Source organism: Moschus berezovskii, chromosome 23, assembly GCF_049115385.1.
Source record: "Moschus berezovskii isolate FMDL1 chromosome 23, NW_MosBer_1.0, whole genome shotgun sequence".
NCBI classification, from domain to species: domain Eukaryota; kingdom Metazoa; phylum Chordata; class Mammalia; order Artiodactyla; family Moschidae; genus Moschus; species Moschus berezovskii.
The window spans coordinates 28,909,811-28,926,567 of record NC_142482.1 but is presented as its reverse complement, the minus strand read 5'-3'; the positions used below and the strand labels follow the sequence as shown (position 1 = coordinate 28,926,567).

The following is a 16,757-nucleotide window of genomic DNA, read 5'->3' as shown; positions in this document are numbered from 1 at the left end:
GAGGGGGGATGCTGGCTGAGGTGGGGCAGAAGGAGACATGGGTGTGGACAGGACCCCCTACCCCGGGGCTGGGCCTCGGGCAGTGACTCCTTTCCTGGTGCAGAGAAGGCCCCCGCCTTGCTGTAAAGCTCCACCCCAAACTAAGGAAGGTGGGGTCATCTCTCTACCCAAGGTGGTCCCACCCACCAGATGAGGATCTGGCCCTGGTCCCTGGCGGCCATGGGCCACCGAGCTCCACCAGCCTCTCTCATCCCGCATCCTAAAGGCTCACCTTGGTTCTCAACTCTCCCAACACTCCCTCACATCAACCAGGTCCCTCCTCCCTCCCTGACATTCAGACTCCCAAGCCCTGATCCCCAAAGCTTGGTCTGTCTCCTCCTCAAACACCCCCAACACCCGCTGAATCTTCTCCAGGCCACTCCCCTGGAGCTGGAGGAAGCTTCCCCAGTTGCTCCGAGGCTGCTGTAATTAGTCCCTAGGGAAAGAGGTTCTGGAAGCACACCCACCTACCATCTCAGCCTTCACCTCCTCCTATGCCTGCCCCGCACCCCACACCCCTTCATGGCCTGAGCTGGGCCCTCTATACCCCTACCCCCTCTCCAGGGCTGGTCACTGATACTAATCAAGTCCCCAGTCCCAAACGTAAACCTCGTAACCCTTCCAGGGTCCCCCACCTCTGCCTGGAAACTGCCCTTCCTCCAGACCAGCTGTGAGAAGCTGATGGTAGGGTGGGGGCCAGGGGCCCTGGACCACACCCCTGGCTCCAGACCCACCTCCTGTCATGCAGCTCCACTCGCCCATCCGCCGTGGACAGCCTCTCCGACTCGGGGCTGTTGACCCTCCGGTAGCGCAAAGAACGGACTGGGGTTGTCGGCGAGTCCGGGGGAGCCCGCACTGGGGAGCTGGGGACCCCTACACCACGGCTCTGCTCCTCCTCCACCACAGCGGGGGTCTGCAGGAGAGGGGAGTCCCATGAGCTGGGACTGACGGGGTGGCTGTGGGGCTGTGGTTTTCTTGGGGCGAAGGAGGGAGCAGGAGGTCCGAGCACTGGGTGCCAGCGATCCCGGGAGGGCGCCAGGCCAAGGAGGCAGGGTGAGCAGGCAGGTGGCTGGGGAGAGGGACCCACAGGTGGGGAGCAAGGGGACAGGGGGAGAAGGCCACCCATGTCACCCTCCCTGGCTGCAGTTACTTTTCCAATGTTGATCCGGAGTTTGTTCCGGTTGACATCCGTCTCCTCCCAGACTTCAGCCTCAGGACCCCCGGGGTGGGGGACAAGGTGGGGGCTGGGACCCAGTCCCTCGGGGGGCCGACCAGGCAGGATCGGGGGTGCGTTCTCCTGGTCACTCAGGTGCTCGCCCTGCAACACGTCCTCGGTGTTCTCCCGGAGCAGGTCACCGGGCACTGGCGTCACGTTGACCACCCTGTGGAGGCCAGGAAGGGGCCGTGGGCAAGGCTGTGGGGGGCTGCCCTCTCCTCTAGCCCTGGAGACCACCCACCACCCTTGGGCGTAGAAGAGGTCTGGCAGGTTGGGGGCTTCCACAGGCCCCTCTCTATCTCTGGTTTGTAGATGCTCTGGGACCATAATACCCTCAGATGACTCCGGCGGGCAGAGGCTTGGAGGCGGGCTACAGCACCACCTGGCTCTGTTTATTTAGGTGATTCGCTGCTTCGTGGCCCTGCCAGCTCCCTACTGCAGTTTGCTAGCCTGATTCCTCGAGACTAGGCGTACATGCCTGCTAAGTCGCGTCAGTCATGTCTGACTCCATACGACCCCATGGACTGAACCACCAGGAGACCCACCAGGCTCCTCTGCCCATGGGATCCTCCAGGCAAGAATACTGGAGTGGGTTGCCATTTCCTTCTCCAGGGGATCTTCCCGACCCACAGATAAAACCCGCAGGCAGGTGAGTTTCTTTACCACTAGCACCACCTGGGAAGCCCTTGAGATTAGGAAATGGGTCTAAAGAATCACTTTGGAGTTCCTCGAGCAACGTCGTCACAGAACTGGCACCACGTGTGCCGGCAAATGCTGCCGAGTCTCCCCAGCGGGTCCCCTGGAGCACTCCCGGGATGGTGGGGTGGGGGAGACCTTCTCACTCTGGCCCCTCCCTGGGCCACTCAGCTTTTGTGCTTTTCCCCTGGATCTGAGTTCGCCGACTCATTGATTACAAACATCCCCAACTCGACTGAGAGCATTTTGAGGTCAAGGGCTATTAAATTTCTTCTCTGAGCCCTACAGGGCCCAGAGCTGGGGCTCAAGACCTGGCCATGTGTGATCACCAAACTGTGGGCCCCAGAGGAACCTCACTCAGGGATCCCTGCTCCCCAGGAAGGTCAAGAACTCCAAATAAGGATGTCCATAGCAGCCCCAGATTGAAGGTGGAGACATGGTAGGACTTCCTGGGATTCAAGAGCCCTGCTTCTGAGCACCGAGAACAGGAGAGACAGCCAGGTGGTGTCTGGGTAGGAAGAGGAGGAGAGGGCTGGCTTCCCAGGTGACACCTCGGGGCAGGGGTCGTCTGCACCCCCACAGGGCCATCGTCCCTCCCGAGACTCACCCAAACATGGCTGCCGTCTGCCGGGTGTTCTGCTGGGGCGGGGTGGAGGTGCTCGTGGACAGGAGGGCGTCATTGCCCGCCTTCTCCCAGTCAAAGGCCTCGTTCTCGGCAATGCCCCGCTCCTTCATGCTGTTCTCAAACACTGACATGATCAACTGCAGGGGGCGGGGGTGGCGGGAGGACAGAGCGGTGACCCCGGGGGCTAGCCAGGAGGAGGGGGCAGGTGCTGGGGTCGCAGAGGGGAAGACAGGGGCCTTCCAGGACAGGGAGGGGCCAAGAGGGGGCATTGGAAGGAGAAGGGCACATTGATTTTAAATGAAAACATGCACACAATATGCAAATCAGCATGCAAATTATTGTCTGAACTTCGGCTCCCCCCTGGCTGGACACGAGCTCTTGGAGGTGTGTCCCCCTCATTCCTGTCCCCAGCCTCCTCTGCCACCGCCACCGGCTCAGGGGACGCAGCAGCAGCAGTTTCCCAAACCTGCCACCTGGGGTCACACCTCTGCACAGAACGCTTTGTGTGCCTGCAGTGCCCGGCCCACCGTTCTCTCCCCTCTGAAGCCTTCCCTGATTCCCTCGCCCACACAGCCTCAGTTTGAACTGTTCACAGGCCTACCTGCCGCCTCTACATTTCTAGCAGCCAGCCACAGGGCTCAGCACAGGGTGTGCTGGAAGCTGTGTGGTCTGGGGGACCCCATGAGGCTCAGTTAGGACTAAGGGGCATGGTCTCCCCACGATCCGAGTAAGGGATCTCTGCCAACAACCGGGTCTCTGGGTTTAGGAGGTGGCAGTCCCCCAGACATTCCCGCTCTGACTTAGCTCTCTCTCTAGACAGTTCTCTCTGCTAGCGGGACCCCCTTTACTGTGGGCCCACTGTGGACCTGACACTCTCCATGCTCCCGAGGGGTGTGGCCATGCCTGGCACACAGAAGATCCTGGCAGAATACTGTTTCCCCCATTCTTTGATCGGGGTCAGCAGGTCCCATAGGAGTGTAGTGAGGGCACCTTGGAAAGAGCACCGGACTTGGAGGCAAGTGTGCCCGAGCCCTGCCCTGCTCCTCACCAGGCTACCAGGCCTCAGTTTCCTCATCTGTGAAATGGGGACAATCATCCCACTTGGTCTCCTACAGAGTTTCGATGTAAAGTCCTTGAAAGCACTTGGTTTCATTAATGATTAAGTGCTGGAATAATAACATGAAGAACACGCAATATCGCCAAAGGCTTGTTTTAAAGCTTAAATGAATTAAGGCAGGAAAAGCGCTGAGAGCAGGGTGAGCTCTTGATAAATCGGAGATGTGACTGCTGTTTACAAGAGCAGAGAACAGTTTCTTTCGTGCAGTTGGAAGAGCAGGGGAGGTGCCTGGGACCAAGCCGGCAGGGGCGTGTGGCCTCAGCAGGATAGATGGTGCTGGAGACGGTCACCCACAGAGAAGGGGGTGCAGCAGCGGGCGGCAGGCTCCCACCTGGTAATCGGGCTTCGTGAAGTAGTCGAGGCTGGCGATGTGGTCCAGGAAGAGGTGGAACTCGGAGGGCATGTGCTTCAGCAGCATCCGGTGCTCATACTTCTCCTTGATCATCCCTACCTGCTCCTGGAGGCAAGAGGGCACCGGGAGATGGAGCCCCGGCTGCCCTCCATGCCCTCGCCACCCCCAGGCCCAGCTGTACTGGCCTCACCTTGTCCTTGATCTTCCTCCAAGGCAGCTGACCCACTGCAAACTCCACCAGCATGTAGAAAAGGGACCACAGGTCATCGTGGCGGCCCATCTCCTGGGGGTGGGGGTGAGGAGGGGGGTCACCCACGGCTCTCAGGTCCTTCCCTGGGAGTTGGGGCTGACCCTTCACTAGGGACCCCAGTCAGGGTGCCTGTGGGCAGAGCTAGGGTCTCCCTGAAGCCATGACTCCACTCCTGACCCATCAACACACAGGATCCCTCAGTCAAAAGTTCTGTACGAGTTTTCTCATCCTCCAGAGATTCGTGGTGGGGACAGAGAGGAGGGGATCCCCCAAGTAAGGAAGAAGGTGACGTCAAGGGGAGACACCAGGGGAGCCCTCCTCCAGGGTCTCTGGAGGGGCAGCTTCCAGCCCCTGCCCGCCAACAGCCGCACACCCCACCCCTGACCTGTGCCCATACTGTCTTACCTCCCCCAGTCCCGGCCCAGCCACTCACCCGGTTCTTGTGGGCATTGACCGAGGCATAGCGAACAGTCCCCCGAAACCCGGCCACATTCCGAGGCTGCAGAGGGGAGGACACCACCAGGAATGTCACCCGCTGCCCCTCACCATGGCCACATCTCAACCCTGCTTACCAAGCCTCCTCAGCCTACTCTAGCCCTGGCGGCCTCCCCCTCTGCCCCCAACCCCACCCCCGCTCCGGATCACGCGAGTCAAGAGCAACCTGACACACAAGCCCAGTCTTAAACCTGCCTCCTGCCCCTGCTCGATGCCCCTGCTCGTCTGTCCTTGACCGGAGTGGGCAGACAGACCACAGGGCGTGGAAGTGGCCTGCACTCAGGCCAAGGGGGAGAGGGAACGGGCTGCGTGTGGACTCAGCGCTGAGTGACACTGCGGCCAGGCCTGTCTAGGCAGCTTCTGGAAAGGCTGGTGCAGGACCCCCAGGTCGGGGCTGAGGTGAGGGGTGAGGATGCCAGGGCCCCAGTGAGCAGCAGCCCCCAGATCAGGGCTGAGGTTAGGACACCAGAGCCCCGGTAAGGGGTGATCCCCAGATCAGGGCTGAGGTGAGGACGCCAGGGCCCCAGTGGGTGGTGAGCGAGCGGTACTCACAGGCCGGACATCCCCCGTGGTGTTGGTATACTGCCGGGCCAGCCCGAAATCCAACATGTAGCACTTTCGGTAGGTGGAGGGCAGCCTTCCCATGGCAAAGTTTGACTGGGGGAAGACAGCAGCTGTGAGGCCACCTGTGAGCTCCAAGCCCACCTGGCCCACCTCAGGAGACACCAGAAACAGCTCTGGTGAGGCCCTCCACCGCTCCTCACACCCACATGAGGGTCAAACATCACCCTGTGCAGCAGGTCATGGACCCTCATCCGAGGGGCAGGTGTGATTATCCTCATTTTAGAGGGGAGGAAACTGAGGGCCAACTGGGGGCTTCTCCCAGAGCACACAGCAGGAGGTGACCCAGCCGAGGCCCTCCTAGCTCAGAGCCCCCGGGACTCCCGGCGGGACCATGTGGCCTAGTGTAGCCGTCCTACTCTGTGGCACCAGGTGGCCAGCATTGTCAATGCTGTGTGACTTTGGGCCATTCAACCTTTCTGGGCCTGTTGTCACTTTTTTTTCTTTTTTTAATTTGTTATGTATTTATTTGGGCCTTAGTTGCAGCATTGGAATCTAGTTCCCTGCCCAGGGATCAAACCCAGGCCCCCTGTATTGGGAGTGGAGAGTCTTAGCCACTGGACCACCAGGCAAGTCCGTCACCACTTTAAGTCGGAGGTTTTCCCCCAGCACCAAGATCCAAGATGTCACAAAATCAGCTACTTGGAATCTCTTCCCAAGCCCCAGCCCCTAGGTCCTCTCCCTCAATCCCTCCATCTTTCCCCAACCCCTTCACCTTTCCAGGTTCAAGGACGATTCAGGTCAGGGGTGAGAAAAGGGAAGAGGACAGAAGAGAGGGAAGGCACGGGCATGGCCAAGGGTGGGCGGAGGCGCTCCTGGGAGGCGGGGAGAGGAGGAGGTGGTGCTGCAGATGGAGAGCAGGAGGAAGGGACAGGCAGAAGGAGCTGTCGCTGCCCCAACCACTGCTCTGGAGAAGAAACAGGGACCCAGGGAAGGGGAGAAGGTGGGGTGAGCTTCGGAGGAGGGGCCCACCCTCACCGGCTTGATGTCGCGGTGTAGGAAGCCCACGGAATGGATGGCCTCGATGGACTCCAGGATCTGCTTGCCCAGCCTCAGCGTGGTGCTCAGCGTGAAGGTGCCCCGCGGCTGACTGCGGCGCAGGTCAGCCAGGTTCCGGCCCTACGGTGAGGGTGGGGCCCTGCTCAGCTGCCATGCAGCAGTCCACTGCCACTGTGACACTCTTCCCAGCCTTACCACCGCCCTAAGGCTCGTGCCCACTCCCCGCTTCTCCGGAGTCCAAAGTCTGCATCCTACCCCAGGCGTCCCCACCAGACCTCTTGGGGGAGAGGGAAGGGACGATGGGCCGTGGGGGCTCACCTGGAGCTGCATCACCACGTAGTTGAACTTCTCGTTCCGGCCACAGCCAATGAACCTGCACACGTGGTCTTTCCCTGAGGGGCACAGACAGGGGTCTCCCAGCTCCCACTCCATCTTCCCTACTTCCAGCCCTAAGGTGGGCTCCTGGGGCGCTCTTGACTCCTGGTCCCCCAGCCCTGGGCCCTGGTCACTTCTCCCACCTCCGCCTGCACCTAAGCCCATCACAGTTCTTGGACCCGGGTCCCATAGCCCCTCGCCCATCACCTGTCGGTCCCAGGCTCCATCACCCCTCCCCTCCCTCCTGCCCTGGACCCACACCTTGCAGCTTTTTGAGCACGGCCACCTCCATCTTGAGGACCTGCTTAGGTTGCTGGGCCGACTCCACCTTGAGGGCCACGTTCTCCCTGGTCAACAGGTCCATGGCCTCGTAGATCTCACCAAAGCCCCCGCCCCCGATCTTTTTGAGCTACAGAGACAGGGGGGAGGGGAAGAGAGGGCACGGGCATCAGGCTGAGTAGCTCTCCACCCAACCCACTGCTGGCTCACACCCTTCAGTGTCCTTGGAGGAGGGGATCCCCCACCCACCAGTGCTCCCACCTCCTCTCCTAGTGCTAGAGAGACAGCTCAGCAACCACCCACCCCCTGCCCTAAACACAGGGCCCCATGTCACATGGGCAGGGGGGAAACTTATGAGACCTGAGACTCCACGGAGACATGGAGACAAACCCATGCAGGATTCTGAAGAGATAATGGGCTGTTGTGAGCCATTTAAAGGACATAAATACCACGCTCCCCCCACCCTCCCACCTAGACTGAGCCGCCTCCATCCAGAAGCAAAACTAATTTCCAGAGCCTCGCAGTTTCAGGTGGGTCCCCCAGGGAGGCCAGCCCTTTCTGGGGTTGGCAGTCTCCTGAAAGATGATACCAGGGGCAGAGAGCATCTCGAGGAGAGTGTCTGGTGAGGGGGGCGGATACTCAGCAAAGGGTGTTCTCTGCCCACGTCACTCCTGAGGCCCCAGGTCAGATGCCCAGAACCAGGGTGAGTCTCCTCTCCCAGGGAACATGGTGGGGATGGAAGTTTGGAGAAAATCTGTGTGCTCCCAGGGAGCACTGCAGTGGATCTCTGACCTTCTGGGCCCCCTCCTCCAACATCCCCAGGCAGGGAGTGAGAAAAGACAGAGGGGAGAACTGTGAGAGAGAAAGAATTGGCCAGGGGAGACGAGCAAAGCTGAGTTAGAGGGCGGGATTAAAAGTCATGTCAAGTCAGGGGCCCAGGGCTCTTGGAGAGTGAGGGTGCTGCTGGCACAGATGGGGGGACAGGGGAGAAGGTGCTGAGTTCTAACTGGGGACTTCGTTGGTTTAAGAAAGATGCACACATGTTTCTGCCATCTTTCCTTGCAACCAAAATGATTTCCATGAAGGTTCTGGCTGATGCTCTCAAGAGTATCAACAATGACAAAAAGAGATGCAAATGCCATGTTCTTATCAGGCTATACTCTAGAGTCATCATCCAGTTTCTAACTGTGATGGTGAAGCATGGTTACATTGGTGAGCTTGAAATCATCAGTGCTCACAGAGCTGGCAAAATTGTTGTGAACGTCATAGGTAGGCTAAACAAGTGTAGGGGGGTCAGCCCCAGATTTGAGGAGCAACTCAAAGATCTAGAAAAATGGCAGAATAACCTGTTCCTGCTCCGTCAGTGTGGTTTCATTGTACTGATAACCCCAGCTGGCATCATGAAATGTGAGGAAGCAAGACAAAAAAAAAAAAAAAAAACACAGGAGGGAAAATCCTGAGATTCTTTTTCTAGGGTTGTAACACATCCAGGCAAATAAAATGCCTCACGAGGAAAAAAAGAGAAAGAAAGAAAGCTATATAGTTCCATTGTCACCTCCCAAGGAAGCCCGTCCATCATGAATAGTCTGCTCTCTTCCTGAGCCCTTACTCCTGTCCTGTTGGCTTGTAACTGGCTTGTAACACACCAGCCGCAGCTGGGCTTCCTGACTCTGAGCCTCCTGCATCTCCAAACCCTCCCTGTAGCATTTACTCAGCACTCACATGGCCAATAAATGTTTAATGGTGGTTGAAACATGGGAACGGCGGAGGAAAGGGGGCAGGGCAGAGCTGAGGACTGGGAGTTCCCAGCAGGTCACAGTGGTAAACACTCTAGAAAGAGAGAGGAGGATGCAGGGAAGATTGAGAAGACAAGCGGAAGGCTGGTTGGGTTCTTGTGTCCAAGAAAGAGGATGCAGGAAGAACAGGGAGACACCAGGGTCCCTCTCTGCTCGAGATAAAAGGTAAGGTCAGGCTGCTAGAAGAATTTTGGACAGGAGGAGACAGAGGCAGGCTCAAGGGAACCCATGGCAGGTCATCTTCTGGGGAATGCTAAACTCAGGGGAGATTCTAGTATCTTCTAGATTCCTTTATGGTTTTCTTTGTGGCAGTATGGAGAAAAGGGCAAGGGAGAGGGTACAACCACCACCCTTCGGTTCTGTCTGCTCCAGACTCACAGATTTCATCTCAGCTCATCCCCAGAGGCTCTGGACAACTCACAGGAGTTGTCATTTTGCACAAAAGGAAAACTAAGGCACAGAGAGTTAAGTACTTTGCCCCAGTTCGCACTGCTAGTAAGTAGCAAAGCCAGGTTTCATTTAAATCCAGGCATTGGTAAAGAACTCACTTGCCAATGCAAGAGACCCGGGTTTGATCCCTGGGTCGGGAAGGTCCCGTGGAGGAGGACATGGCAACCCACTCCAGTATTCTTGCCTGGAGAATCCCATGAACAGAGGAACCTGGCGGGCTACGGTCTCTAGGATTGCTAAGAGTTAGACACCACTGAAGGGACTTAGCACATGCAATCTAATGCAAAACCCATGCTCTTAACTGCAATTTTGTAGGAACTGTTGACCATACTGGCATTAACCATATGAGTGCTGAGATTCAAGCCCATATTTGCCAGGTTCCAAAATCCTTGCTAGAGATGGTAAGGAGGGCTTGGGGCACCCAAGACATTTCTGACATCTACTCCCGAATTTCCCAGGACACCAAAGGGTATTTCTCTACCACCTCCACTTCCAAACAGTTTTCTCCTCTCTTAGCTCCCTACTTACCCCCACCCACCCATTACAGAACCTCTGGGGGGCAGGAGAGTACACTGGGCACAGAGGCTAGTTCCCTAATAACACTTTTAGAAGGCCATGAAAATGTTCTAATTTCTTTTAAAGTCAGAAGTTTATTTATTATCTAAATAAACTTTTAGATAAAATTTTTATATATGATATTAATTTATTACTTATTATAGCAGTGCGATCACACAATTGCAATTTTTAGTACTTTATTATTTTTGAAGAGGCCAGTGGAGGCAAAACTGACTGCCCAAGCCCCACAAAAGTCACAGAGCAGCTTTGCCCACGCCCAGTAACAGGAACATTCTCACAACTAGACCCTGTTCCTTCCCTCCTACATTTTTCCAGGAGCCCCTCTGCTGCTGAAGGACCTCGATACAACAGGACACAATAGAACCAGCATTCACTTAGGAAAAAGGAAACCTGGTTTCTCGGCCCAGCTCTGGGTGACCCAGGGTGGGTTTACGCTTTTCTCCTTCTGTAAAATGAGTGGGACTACAATAAGTCACAATTCTCTCTCGGCTCTGCGATCTTGATTCTTGGAGAGGCTAATTCTTGGGGAATGAATGGCATAGCTCTGTGACTCTTGCACCAGCAATCAGACAGACCTGGTTTCACCAGCCAGTCATGGGAACCTGGCAAGTTAGCTCATCTTTGTGTCTCAGTTTCCATACTCGTGAAATGGGAATAATAATGGTATCTATCCCATGGGTTGTTGAGGTCAGGCATGTAAGGGTCTTTACACATTGCTTGGTGTGTAATATACACACAGTATGTGCTCGAAATAAATGCTAAGTTTTTATTGTTATTATGGTGTTTTATTCTGAGTCTGAGAGACACCCCTCAAGAAGAAAGCTGTCATTCTTAAATACTCCACCTAGTGCCATGGACCCTCCTTTTCTCCTGGCATAGACCGTCTGGGCGACTTGTTCTTGGTTCCTGAGCTGTGCCTCACTCCTGGCCCTCGTGGAGACTGGCTGAGGGGGTGCATCTGGCACCCCACCCTCTCTATTTCTCCAGGGTCCAGTAAGGGAGTGAGGGGAAAGAGAGTTCACCCTGGCAAAGACGAAGGGCTTGCTCCCGTCCCCCGACCCGACCTCTACCACTTCTCTCCCCACTCATCTCCCACCCCCTCCCTCAAAAAGCACAGGAAAGTTCTAAGCCAAACGCATTATGCTGGTGAACACTTTCTTCTCACCTCCTCAGTGCAAAAGTCCTGCCCCCTATCTGCCAGAAACTACCCTGAGCAGGACCTGGTGGAGGTGGGGTCTTGGAGGAACACTCCTCACTTTGCCAGACCCTCATTCCTTTGATTCCTGCCCTGGATCCTCCTCTCCTGATTTCTGTCCCCTCCCTTTCCCTCTCAGGAAGCTCCCTCTGGGACACAGACAGCCCATTCCCTTGCTCTCTGGCTTCTCCAGCTCCCGTCTCAGCCCCTGCTCCCGGTCCCAGGGACATCTCTGACAATGTGTTGCGGCTTTTGCCCCTCTCCCTGGGCCACTGGCGAACCTGCCCACGGGGTGGTTGTTGCTATGGTAACCTGCAGGGCAATCCGGCCGCCCCACTCTCCTTTCAACCCTGCACCTCAGGTGAGTTAAGCCCCCACCCTCTGTCCAGTGGTTAGGACTGTGCTTCCACGGCCGGGGGGCAAGGTTCGATCCCTTGTTGGGGAACTAAGATTCCCGCGTTACCAACAACAACAGCAACAACAACTCAGTATTTCTACAGTAGGTCCCGTTCAGCATACACTGCACTGCCTTTGCTTCGACCCTCACGCGATTCCCTCCCATCCGAGGCCCAAAGCCCTGAGGAGGCTCGGACTACAATTCCCAGCAGGCCGAGCAGCCTGAAGTCCTGGGCTGGAGGAGCAAGGCACGCTGGGAGATGGAGTCTCGGCATGTTGCACCTGCCGCAGGAAGCCGTGAGGGGAGGAGGGTGGATGGAGAAGATGGAGTGCGGATGCGGTGGGAGCCGCCTGCAGGGCCTTTCCCCGAACCCAGGGTTTTCTGTTCTCTGCGGAAGAGGAGGGGCTCACTCACTGCCCTTCTCCAAGGTCCAACAGAGAAAAAGCCCCCTCCCCCACCCCGCCCTCCTCCCCTCCCTGAGCTCTGCAGCTCCCGCTCCGACATCCAACCAAGAGTAGTTTCAGGCTGGGCCCAACCAATATGACCTAGCGGGGAAAGGGGTGAGAGACTGCGGGGTTGGAGAGGGGGCACCGGGAGAAAGCGATGGTCCACAAGTGTAGGCGACCTGCAAGAACGACCTGCAAGCCAAGTGCAAATGAGCTCAGGGGCACCTCCCTCTTAGGGTAGGGCCGCCGCAGGCACCTGTTTTAACAGGACTCCAAGCCCTCCCCTTCCGACCTCCCCGCTCCCCTCCCTCTGCCTCGCCGGGTCACTCACTCACCACCTTCCAGCGATCCTTGACCACGTAGTTGGCCGGCAGGATGTCGGCCTGCTCCCCTCCCCCACTCATGTTGGTTTCGTCCTTAAGAGCGGCCGCTAGGCACTGCATTCGCCAGCCGGAGGGAGGGGTGTCCGCAGGGCCTGCCCTGAGGGGGCCATCTACCTGGGGAGTGGGGAGGGACTGTGAGGGAAGCGGGCTAGGACCCGGGACCCACTTGCAGATTTGGAAGAGGCGACTTCCGTTCTCCTGGCTGGCATCCTCCCCTGGCCCACTGGGTAGATGCTCCAGGGGTCACTGGGGGAAGCAGTGTGTACAAACCCAGGTAGAAGTCCACAAATGCCGTTCAGGGGGAAAGAGATGCAAACTATAAACTGGAGATGTGAAAACCAGCAATGGGGACACACATGTGATGGAAAAAGGAGAGGAAAATGTGTGAATAGGCTGTGGGGCAAGCGTTTCCCAAAGAGACAGATGCTAACGAACGTGGGGAAGACTTGCTAGCTGAGGAGGACACAAGACTGGAATGAGTGCTTGAGCAGGGAAACCGGAGCCAAGAAGGACCAGCGAGGGGATCCGATCTGTGGTCCCCACACTCACACATTTTCCATGCCACACCGTGCCCAGGAAACTGTGCATCTGAGGCTCATTGAAAGGGGAGACTTGCTGACCAAAGGGTGACCCAGGGAAGACCCACACCACAATGACACAGTGGGAGAGGTGATCATCGGAAAATGAGGTGCTACCCAACAGCCCCTTGAGGATGGTGCTGAGTGAGGGGGCTGCCGCCATTCTCAGAGCCGAGCCCAAACCACGGCCACAGCGGGTGAGCAGCAAGGATGTGAGCGATGGGGTGGATATCAGGCGATGGACTCAAGATGTGGATTTTAGAGGTAAGGCAGCCCTGTGGTCACTCAGAGGGAGAGAGGGGGCTAAACTGGGGGGAAGTGAGGAAGAGGAAGCAGTCTAAGAGAAGGCAGGAGAAATGCTGGGCGGCAGGGAGTCTGGATGGACAGTGGACGAGAGAACCTCTGCCCACGCTTTTCTGTATCAGCTCAGGAAGGAACACAGCTCTTGTCACCTTTGGATAGGTAGAACTTGAATATCAGGAGGAGTGTGAGGGCTGGGAAAGCCAGCCAGTGTTACCCAGGGAAATGTCACTGGTGTGCATACATGTGGCTGTGTGTGTACCTTCTGTGTGAGTGTGTTTATATCTTTGTGTGTCTTTCTGTGTGTGTGTGTCTACGTGTCTTTGTGTACATCTGTATCCATGTGTGCTTATATATGCTTTTGTGTCTGCCAGTGGGTGAGGTGCCTCTGTGTAGGCAGGGGCCAAAAGAGATGGCTTTTTGAGATCTCTGCCAACCCAGTACAGGAATGGATCTTTTCCTGTCTTCTTTCCCTCTACACTTTGTATAAGCACACAGCTTTGCCCTCCCAGTAAGTTCCTCAGGCTGGGTATGGTGGGGGATGTGGAGAGGAGGAAAGTGCCTAAGATACCTATGGATGGGGCAGGAACTCCATGAGCCTCAGTTTACTTGGGATGGACTCATTGCCCAAGGCTCCTGTGTCTGGCTATCCAGGCAGCGTGGGATAGTGAAGGTGGGGAAACCACCTTCAACAGGTCATGGTGTGCCATGAGGGATCTACAGGGAGAGGAACATTGCCACTTTTTCTGCCAAATGACTCAGCTGACTGTTTCCTCCAATCCACGCAACTTCAGAGTGTCAGGACTGTGGGGATATCAAATAGGCTTCTGCCTTCCTTCTGCCAAGTGGCAAATGGGGCATCAGGAATTCAGAGGGTAATGGGGCAATGGCAGGAGGGGGAGGGATGGGGCAATCTGGAATAAAGGTGGAGGACAAGAGTGAAGAAGCAATTGAACCAGGAGGGAGGGAGCCTTAAGGAATTAAGCAGGGTGACCTCTGGTGGGCCCTCCGAGTCCTGTGATGGTAGATTCTATAGACTGAAGAGGACGATGTGAGTCCTGATCCCATTCTATAGATGGGCAAGCAAAGAAGGAACAGGTGAGGTGGAAAAAGGTAGAGTGGAGGCAAATGGATAAATGAGGGTTCCCTGCCTCTCCCTGCCTGCCAGCCTCCCCACTCTGCCTCAGAGGACTGCACTCAGCCCAGGCTAAGGTGGGATGACACAACACAAGGAACTTGCCTGCCCCATGATTGCCCCCTCAGGACCCTTTGGTGTGTAGAGGCATAGATGTGTTGTGAGAGAGGGCTTGTGGAGGTTTTATGAGTGTCTGACAGCGACTGTGTGTATGGGGAGTGGGACCAATGATGTGTGTGAGTGTGGTGGGGGCTGTAGCAGGTGTTGGGAGCTCATCATGGCCTATGCACATACAGGTGTTGATGTGTACCTGTGCAAGGTGTAAGCTAGGTGTGTGTAGGAATGTGGGAGCCCAGGTAAAGAGAAGTGTGGGAGATCAGTGAGGAGTAATGGGAACAGGTGAAGAGAGGTGTGGAAGGGGGCAGAGGGGAACAGAAGGGACAAGGGGAGACAGGATCAAAGGAGGGGGTACATCGGATAGAGACAGGTGAGGGATAAGCGTGACAGGTGAGGAGGGGACAGGACTGTGAGAGGGGCTCCTGGGCACAGTTGAGGGGTGAGGAAGTAGGTAAGGAGGCTGCTGGGAGGAATGGAGGGCCTGAGGACAAGGGAGAGAGGTTATGGAGACAGCGGAGAGGACTGTCAGGGATGCCAGGAGAGTGAAGCCATGGGGACTGGACTGGCGGAGCGGCGAGGAGCAGCACCCCGGGAGGACGGGCTGGAGAGGGTGGGTAAGTGCGGGGGCAGGGCGCCGTTCCAGGCCTCGGGATGCGGCCCAGGCTGTGTAGGCCAGCGTCCCAGCTCGGGTGGAGACGGAGACAGAGCCGGCACGGGGAGGGGGAGCTGGAGAAGGCTGCACTGGGAGCTGCGCCAGGCCGAGGCCCGATGGGTCCCCAGAAGGAGCCCCCTCCCCGACCCCCGCCCGGCCCGCCGGCCGCGCCCCGCCCCGCCTCGCCTCGCCTCGCCTCGCCTCACCTGCTCTGTGCCCGCTGCGGCTGCGGCTGCGGCGGCGGAGGCAGCGGCTCGGGGCGGCGCATCCCCCGGGGCCGGGGCGGAGCGGGGACGGGGGCGGCTCAGTGCGGCGCTGGGTGGCCCGCTCCCTCGGGCGGCGGTGGTGGCGGCCTCCCGACCGGGACCATCCCGGCCCGGTCCGGCCCGGCCCCGATCCTTCTCGGGCGACAGCGGCGGCAGCAGCAGAGCGGGGAGCTGCCCACAATGCACTGCGCCGCCAGCATCAGCACCAGCCCTGACATCACCTCCTCACCGCCCCGGGCTCTTACATCATCGTCCTGGCTCTGACATCACATTCCACTCTGCTCCTTTCTCCACTACTGCGACTCTACGACTCTCTCTCGGATCGAACTGCTCCGGCTCCTAAGGTTCTCACTGGCCTCTGCCATTCACTTGACCTCCATCCCCCAGTAGTGCCCTATCACTCTTTACCTGTCCCCACAAACCTCACCTGTCTCCATCACCTTTTATCTTCTCCACTCCCAGCGTGTCCCTATCACTCCTCACTTGTTTCCATCAGCCTCAACTGATTCTCCCACAACATCTTCCATACATTCATATGACTTTCCTCTAAATTCATTTCCCCTCACCTGTACCCATCCTCTCATAACTCCCCTCCTCTTTTCTTCTAACACTATCCCTCACCTATAACTCTCACCTCCCTACCTCCTGGCTCAACCTGGACCTTTCTTTCTTTGGCCCTTTCTCCCATCTGTCAACAAACTCTCTTTGTTTTTCTCACCAAATGGGATGAACACTCCTTACTGTGACATAAAACATCCTTCTCAATATGAGCCCAGAGAAGCTATTAATACCCTTCTGGACATATTGGATTACTCAACATTCCCTGAACATACTTTGCATTTTGTTTCTCTCAATTCCCTTCCTTCCATCCCTCTTGTCCTCAACAAATGCACACGAATTTCAACAATCGTGATGACAACAATAATAACAGTAACGATTTACTCCTGCCAGACACTGTTCTGAATTTTCAGGTGTTAATTCATTTAACTTTCATAACAACCCTTTGAGGTAGCCTACTATTGTTATACCCATTTTATTTTATATAGTAGCTTTAATTAATTAATTTGGCTGTGTTGAGTCTTTGTTGCTACATGGGCTTTTTCTAGTTGCAGCAAGCAGGGGCTACTCTCTAGTTGCGATATGCCTGCTTCTCACTGCTATGGCTTCTCTTGTTTGCAGAGAATGGGCTCTCAAGTGAGCGGGCTTCAGTAGTTGTGGCACATGGGTTTAGTTGCCCCCTAGCATGTGGAATCATCCCAGACCAGGGATTGAACCAGTGTCCCCTGCATTGGCAGGATTCTTAACCACAGGATCACTAGGGCAGTCCTTAAATTACTTTTTATTGGAGTATAGTTGCTTTATAATGTTGTTAGTTTCTTCTGTATAGCAGAGTGAATCAGCT

General features: G+C 56.5%; 1 protein-coding gene across 1 annotated transcript in view; it reads right to left on the bottom strand.

Annotated features, from left to right (window-relative positions):
- TTBK1 (tau tubulin kinase 1) overlaps positions 1-15,393 on the bottom strand; it is a 38,395-nt gene extending 23,002 nt beyond the window's left edge. The window contains exons 1-12 of the mRNA XM_088831128.1: positions 15,296-15,393; positions 12,260-12,421; positions 7,047-7,194; positions 6,729-6,802; positions 6,390-6,530; positions 5,343-5,447; positions 4,729-4,794; positions 4,236-4,328; positions 4,025-4,150; positions 2,559-2,713; positions 1,190-1,421; positions 774-952 (exon numbers count right to left, since the gene is read on the bottom strand). Coding sequence (XP_088687254.1) covers positions 774-952; positions 1,190-1,421; positions 2,559-2,713; positions 4,025-4,150; positions 4,236-4,328; positions 4,729-4,794; positions 5,343-5,447; positions 6,390-6,530; positions 6,729-6,802; positions 7,047-7,194; positions 12,260-12,367 — 1,427 coding nt within the window. The 5' untranslated portion in view covers positions 12,368-12,421; positions 15,296-15,393. The remainder of the gene's footprint in view (positions 1-773; positions 953-1,189; positions 1,422-2,558; positions 2,714-4,024; positions 4,151-4,235; positions 4,329-4,728; positions 4,795-5,342; positions 5,448-6,389; positions 6,531-6,728; positions 6,803-7,046; positions 7,195-12,259; positions 12,422-15,295) is intronic.
- Between the last annotated feature and the right edge of the window lie 1,364 nt (positions 15,394-16,757).